At 54.5% G+C, this 6,673-nt stretch overlaps 1 protein-coding gene across 3 annotated transcripts; it reads right to left on the reverse strand.

The window, feature by feature from the left end:
* Positions 1 to 22: 22 nt before the first annotated feature.
* On the reverse strand, positions 23 to 4,434 carry Dpp7 (dipeptidyl peptidase 7). Of its 3 annotated transcripts, none has more exons than XM_059260297.1 (13): positions 4,155 to 4,431; positions 3,953 to 4,066; positions 3,739 to 3,878; positions 3,484 to 3,647; positions 2,599 to 2,734; positions 2,444 to 2,525; positions 2,173 to 2,339; positions 1,913 to 1,973; positions 1,354 to 1,472; positions 1,108 to 1,264; positions 921 to 985; positions 473 to 543; positions 23 to 332 (listed from the first exon to the last, which is right to left on the reverse strand). In XM_059260297.1, exons 1-13 carry the CDS (start codon positions 4,249 to 4,251, stop codon positions 179 to 181), a joined length of 1,527 nt encoding a protein of 508 aa, XP_059116280.1. In that variant the 5' UTR covers positions 4,252 to 4,431; the 3' UTR covers positions 23 to 178. The 3 variants fall into 3 exon arrangements, 2 of the variants coding, with proteins under 2 accessions (XP_059116280.1, XP_059116281.1); XR_009378728.1 differs by lacking the exon at positions 23 to 332 and adding an exon at positions 670 to 806 and having other exon boundaries at positions 4,155 to 4,434; XM_059260298.1 differs by lacking the exons at positions 1,108 to 1,264; positions 1,354 to 1,472 and having other exon boundaries at positions 4,155 to 4,434.
* Positions 4,435 to 6,673: the final 2,239 nt, after the last annotated feature.

A 6,673-nucleotide genomic window follows, 5' to 3' on the forward strand; every position in this document is an offset into this window, starting at 1 on the left:
AACCCTGCCAGACAAGCACATGTCTAGCCTAACAACCATGTTTATTCAGTTCTTTCCGTCTACCACCAGCCTTGGTACCACTTGCTTGAAGTCCACTGTAGGCAGGCCACCATGGGTCTGGACAGTCCTTGAGATGTGAGACAAGCTGTCCTGTCACAATGCTCACAACTGCTGTGTCTTAGCTGGAAGAGTGCTGCTGCTGCTCAGGCCCAGGCCCCCAGGGCACTGCTGGTTGCTTTAGTCTGGCTGCTGCTGCTACCCACTCACGGATGAGGGTAGCTTCCAGTTTACGAACCTCCACGACAGATGGAGGGTCTTCTGAGTTAGATGCCCTGAGGAACAGACAGATGCGGAGGGGCCACTCAGGTGGCAAGCATACAGGGTGAGTGAGCTTCATGCCCATCCGGCCCACATCCCACCACTGGCCCAGACTCATCAAGAAAGGAACCAGGTGGGCTGCGCCTCACTGCACCTGAGGTCTAGGTGATGTGCTCCCCCGTGGATGGTGACAGCAATGATGGATGTACTCAGGTTGCGCTGGATCTGTTGGAGGAATCTGAGGCATGTGGCCTGTGCTTCAAGCCACAGGTAGGCAACCCCTCCCCCACCCTGGCACTGACAGGTGCCGGCACTGTCTATGGGATGCAACTGAAGCAATGATGAGCTTACTGTGCAGCTTCAGATAGCTCCATTGGAAAGAAAAGGTGAAATCGGATGGGCCAGATGTTAGACTACGTTAAGTGATAGGGAAAGAAGCACACAAAAGAGGGAAGAGCAACAATGGCCGAGTGAACCTGACCGTGAATCTGAAAAGGCAAAGGTTCTTTGAGGAGTCTGGCAAAGTGGGGAACAGCAACAGGCAGTCCACGCATGGCCAAGAATACCTATGTGGGGCCATCAGCTGTCAGGTCGGGACTTACCCCGCCCCCTGCCCAGGGGTCTAAGTCACCATTGGAGAAGATGATGTTGCTGGCAGCCTTAAGGTCTGAAAGGAACACAGTAAGTGATGGCATAAAGCTGTGAGCTGCATCTGGGGGCTGCAGAACCAGCTCCGGACAGAGGGTAGGGTCCTTCCTGGCACCCAGCTCCCAACCCCCAGTCCTTTACCGCCACCCCAGAAGCTGGTCCGCAGCCAGTCTGGCCTGGGCCACACGCCCCATGTATCCAGGCAGTATTGCTGGCGTTGTTCATCAGAGAACGGGATGTCAGGGAACATGTCTGTCACATTGTTGCTGTTGAAGGTCAGATTGATCTCCGTACAGGCCTGCAGGTGCCCCAAGGTGAAGTAAGACAGGCGACCCCCACCCCCCCACCCCTACACTTGGGCAGTGTGGCTCCCCTCTGTCCACAAACCTGGTAGTCCCAGGCCCTGGCATCAGAGCCGGTGCCACAGCCAGTGGGGTCGGCACAGCTTTGATACAGCTGGTAGATGTCAAAACAGGGCTCCGTGCCCGAGGAGTTGTAGACCAGCCCTGGATAGGAAGAGTGCTGGGACCAGCAGCCAGGCAGGCGCTAGATGCTCAGGCCACTTCCCACCCACCTCGGAAGGACCACCAGCTGGCCTGGCCCCTTCGGCAGCCCAGAGATAGCTATCCCATTCCCAGCACCCTGCCCCACACCAGGGCAGGACAGGCTTGCAGAGCTTTGTGGATGGGGATTCCAAAGGCCTAGGCAACTGGAATGTGCTCCTCAGGGGTAGCTGTGACTGTTCCTAGGGCTGCTGGGAAGTCATGCCATCCACTTCAGCCTCTGCCCAGCTCCCAAAATGCAGGTCCTGTCCTTTCGAAAGCTGTACTGAGTCCCCAGCCTACAAGACCAAGCCCCAGATCAGGGCTTTGGGTCCTTTTCCTACCCAACTCTGTTGGTAGGGTCTCCACCCTTGCCCCGTGAAGGCCAAGGAGTATAGGCCAACCTGTCAGTGCTCGTAGGCCCACGATCCTCTGGCCCTCACTCAGCAGCCGCTCACAGCCCACCTATAGGAGAAGGGCAGCAGATTATCTCAGCAGAGGCCCTTGCCCAGCCTGACCTTCCCTGGTCCCAGAATGTGGGTCGGGGCTGCTAGCCCACATGGATACAACAGCAGAGGAGTGTCTGATGGCACCAAAGCAGGTGGCCACGGGGCTCTTGGACCAGGCCTGCACTGGGTCCTGCACCCAGGGAGAGCCGCCTCACCTTGACAGGGTTAGCAGGAAGTTTCCCAAGGAAGTCAGTAGGGTACGGGTAGTCCATCATGGCGAGCATGGTAAATGCATTCCGGGCAAACCCAAAGAGTTGAGTCAGGTCTTTGGGGCTGGAAAGCAACTGACAGATACCAAAATTTTGCCTGATGATGTCATAAGCTGGGAAGAGAGAGGCCCAGGGGAAGAGGCTGAGGGAACTGCTGGCAAATGTGACAGGCAAGAATGAGTGCCCAAAGTGGGCAGCCGGAGAAGGACCTCCTCACCTCCCTGGAGGAACAAGTCCTTGATTTGCTGGAAGGCATCCCGCACAGCCTGGGCACACTTGGGACTCTGGCCATAGAAGTCCTGGAGAAAAGACCGTGGTTGCTGTTGCTGTCATACCTGCACTGGCCTGGGGTACCCAAGCACCCTCACTCACCGCTGTGACGTCTCGGAAGAACTGGTAGGAGTCACCAAGGCCTGCGACCGCTACGACAGGAGCACTGGCTGCCAGTGCCCCAGCCACCAGGTGGGGGTACTTCATCCTCATGTAGGCGCTCAGCATGCCCCCATAGCTGGGGACAGGACACAGGATGACGGTTGTGGGAAGCTGCCTGCATGCTCAGGCCAGCAGCCTCACCCTGTCCTCCAGGCTGAGGTTCCTAGGCCAGGCCTCTCCCCTCCCCTTGGTCTTTCCTTGCTCTGAAGCCCCAAGTGTGGATAGAAGGACCTGGAAATTCTAGGCCCACTAATTCTGACCCCAAGGCCAATGCAGATACACCCTTCACTGGGAAAAGGCCCTGCCCTGACCCAGCATGAAGACACTGCTGAGACACAGCCTGAAGTCAGGAGGGGGATTGTCCCACTAGCGTGAGCAACAAAACAAACATAGCCTATGAGGTCCAGTAAAGGAGGAAATAAAGCTAGACCCAGCTCTACCACGTAAGAAGTTAAAGACTGAGGCCGGGCAGTGGTGGTGCACACCTTTAATCCCAGCACTTGGGAGGCAGAGCCAGGCGGATCTCTGTGAGGTTGAGCCAGCCTGGTCTACAGAGCGAGATCCAAGACAGGCACCAAAACTGCACAGAGAAACCGTCTCGAAAAACAAAAACAACACCAAAAAATGTTAAAGACTGAGAACACTGGGGTGGGCAGTGGATGTGGAGAACGTGAGGGGCATCTGTTTGGCCCTTCTTGTATAGGGTGTCACCTGGTACAACAGGTTGGGCATCAGGGAGGAGTAAGAGTAGGGCTCCTTCAGATCTGGTGTGGGATCAGATTCAGATAAACATGCCTCTGTCCTGACGGGAAATCAAGGCCCCACCTCCCTCCGAAGGCTATGATGGGAGCATCCTGGACCCCAAGATCCTGCCGCAGGGCCTGAAGCAGCACAGCAAAGTCCGCCAGTGCCTGTTCCACAGTCAGCAGCTGCGTATATCCACGCTGTGTGGACTGCACGCCAAATGGAAGCGATTTCCCGTAGTACCGCTGCAGGAAGCAGAAAGGGATGGCTAACCACTGCTCGGCACTCCCCACCTCCTTCAGCTCAGGGACTGCCAGGAACTGTCCCGATACCCACGTGCTCAGCAAAGACAAGCAGGGCCTCCTGCTGGGCCGCCAGTTCCACCATGAAGCCAGAGTTGTTAGCGAAGTTCCAAATGTCCCCTTCATTCCCCGCGTAGAAGAAAATGGGCCCCTCGCCCATCTTCCAGAACTTATCTATGGGAAGTAAGTGAGTTTCCGTGAGCCCAGGGATAAGCAGGCAGGAAACGTACTGTGGGGACAACACTCACTTGACACCAGGTACCGCTGGCTAAAGGTTTTGTTGCCGAAACTCTCAAAGTTGAAGTGGTCCATATACTGCTTGAAATAGTTCTCCCGAAAGTCAGGGTCTAGAACTCTGTCACCTGAGGGCAGATGCGGAGGCTCAGGGGCTGGCAAGGATCATCGGGGATCCGGGAGGGTCAGGAGGGAGGGCAGTCAGTTTACACTCACCTCTGGCCTGGAGGTTGCACAGTCCCAACGCCAGCAGCAGGACCAGGACCCAGGAAGGGACCCCATGGTCCGCAGGGACACAAGACTGGAAGCTCATGCTTGATTCTGAGATGGGCGCCGGGTGGTCATGTGACCCAGGTCACGTGGCAGGCACGTCAGGCGGGGCAACATCACGTGACAGCTTTGAAAGGCTGTCCTAATGTAGCTGGATTCTAGCTGGAGGACCACTTTTACTCCCTAATGCATCAGCTTCTGGGGCTTTTGACCCAAATCTTAAGGGTTCCCTGGGCTCCTACTGTGTTCTCACAGAGATGATCACTGTGGAGACCCAGGAAGCAGACAGCAGGGCTAGGGCGTGTCAGGGCTGTGTGGGCTCCCAAGTGTCCAGTTGCTGAATACCACAGAGTGATGGGAGGGTCCTCCCACACAGGGAGACTGCAGGGTGTTGCAGACCCCACATCTTCCGGTGGTTGCTGGAGCTACCTACTCTTTCAGCCTGTCAGCTCATTGGTGCCCTGGGCACTGAAAGCTGTGCTGGAGCATCACCAACATGGACTCAGTCAGAATGGCCACCCTGCCCCCAGCCCTCAGTTCCGGTCAGCACCCTTGCTTCACTGACAGTCCCGTAATCCCAGGGCCAGGGAAACTGGGACAGTTCTGTCTGCCCTAAGAGAGTGGCCTCAGGAAGGTAGGGGTGTTGGGGGTTGCTGCAGAGGAGAAGTCTTTGAGAGACGACACTGGGCTTATCTGAGTGGTGTCAGCGAACTCTGAGCTTGGAATGTGTGGCTGCTCTGTTCTCCTGGCTGTTGGCACTGTGCCCATGCCCAGACAGTATGGCATGGCAGCTGGAATGCCCAGGCAGCTGGAAGCTGCCCTCCACCTGGTGGCAGGGAGTGTGCAGGGAAAAGAAGGAACCAGTTTACTCCCTGAAACCCAATCCCAGGCCTGGAAGAGGGGAGAGATCACGAGAGATGGGACTTGGACCGGCTCAGCCATGGGGGGAACATGTCCAGTGGGACACACAGCCTAGAGCTGTGGAACGCTGTGCCACAGATTAGGGAGGCCCTAACCCTGCACAGATGCCTACCTTTGTTATTGTGTATTTCTGGGGTGTTGGTGTTGCATTGCCCAGTAAGTCCTGCCTGCAGAGTGATATTAACTGTAAGTGGCTTGTGTGTCTGTATTGAAACGTTTTCAGTGAGGTTTCACATTCTTCATGTCCTGCATCTCCCCTTGAATTCCATGCCCTGTTACATCTTGGTTCCCACCTGCTGTCTATTTATCCAGCCCGCTCCCATATGTCTGTCCTTTGAATCCAGAGACAGACTCTCCTGTGGCATAACATATGAGTCTTTCTTTATCATACACTTCTCTCTTCTTTTTTTTCTTGTTTTTTGGAGACAGGGTTTCTGTGTGGCCCTCACTGTCCTGGAACTCGCTCTGTAGACCAGACTAGCCTCGAACTCAGAGATCTGCCTGCCTCTGCCTTCTGAGTGCTGGCTCTCTTCCTTTATATTTTAGGGTTTGGCATCCTGGGAATTTTCCACAAGTCGTCTCCCTTTTTTTAATTTTAAAAATTAGCTGTATTTATTGGATTTGATGTGTTCTGCCTGCATGTATGCACCACATGCGTGTTTGGCTGCCTTGGAGTCCAGAAGAGGGCATTGAAGTCTCTGGAGCTGGAGTTACAGATGGTTGTGAACCACCACATGGGTACTGAGAATCAAACCAGTGTCCTCTGCAAGGGCAGCAAGTGCTTCGAACCACTGAGCCAACTCTCCAGTCCCTGTTTTCTCCCACTCTGAGTTTTAAAGTGGTATGTGCAGTTATCGGTGTCCTTCATTTTGAGTTGGGTATTTTACCCTCCACCTTTATACTTCTTCCTAGTGCACACCTACATAGACACTTTAAGTTTAAAAATGTTTGGGATTGTACTCATTTTTAGTATGAGAGTGTTTTTCCTTCATGGATGTCAGTGTGCCGTGTGTGTGCAGTGCCCATGGAGTCCAGAAGTGGGTACTTAATACCATTGGACCTAGGTACAGATGCGTGTTAGCCACATCAGTACTGGGGTTTGAACCCGGGTCCTCTGGAAGAGCAGCCATGAAACACTGCACCTGAGGCTGGAGCTGCTGATAGAGCGCTTGCCTACCACACAAATGATGAGTTGGGTTTGGTCACGTGGGAGGGCAGACACAGCTCTGCCTTAGCTGATTTTATTGATAAAAACTTCTCACTGGTAGCAAATGTCACAGACCAGACCAGAAATTACATGCTGTGTGTGTAGTCGTTACCACCTTTGCAGATGATCCTGTCTCTCCTGCCTGTCACACATCTGTTTGTTTGGGTTTTTTTTCTTTTTTTTCCTCCCGAGATAGGGTTTCTCTGTGTAGTTTTGGGTGCCTTTCCTGGAACTCACTCTGTAGACCAGGCTGGCCTCGAACTCACAGAAATGCGCCTGCCTCTGCCTCCCAAGTGCTGGGATTAAAGGCGTGTGCTACCACTGCCCAGCGTCTGCA

The sequence above is a fragment of the Peromyscus eremicus genome, chromosome 4, assembly GCF_949786415.1.
Source record: "Peromyscus eremicus chromosome 4, PerEre_H2_v1, whole genome shotgun sequence".
NCBI lineage: Eukaryota > Metazoa > Chordata > Mammalia > Rodentia > Cricetidae > Peromyscus > Peromyscus eremicus.

Bases quoted from the DNA above. Each gene is read 5' to 3' on its own strand.
- Dpp7 (XM_059260297.1), bottom strand. From the start codon at position 4,251: ATGAGCTTCCAGTCTTGTGTCCCTGCGGACCATGGGGTCCCTTCCTGG. The intron at 1,265-1,353 runs GTTTGTGGACAG...GGGCACCTGCAG, and splicing joins CCAGGGCCTGGGACTACCAG to GCCTGTACGGAGATCAATCT. The intron at 544-920 runs GTAAGTCCCGAC...TTCCTCCAACAG, and splicing joins ACCCCTGGGCAGGGGGCGGG to ATCCAGCGCAACCTGAGTAC.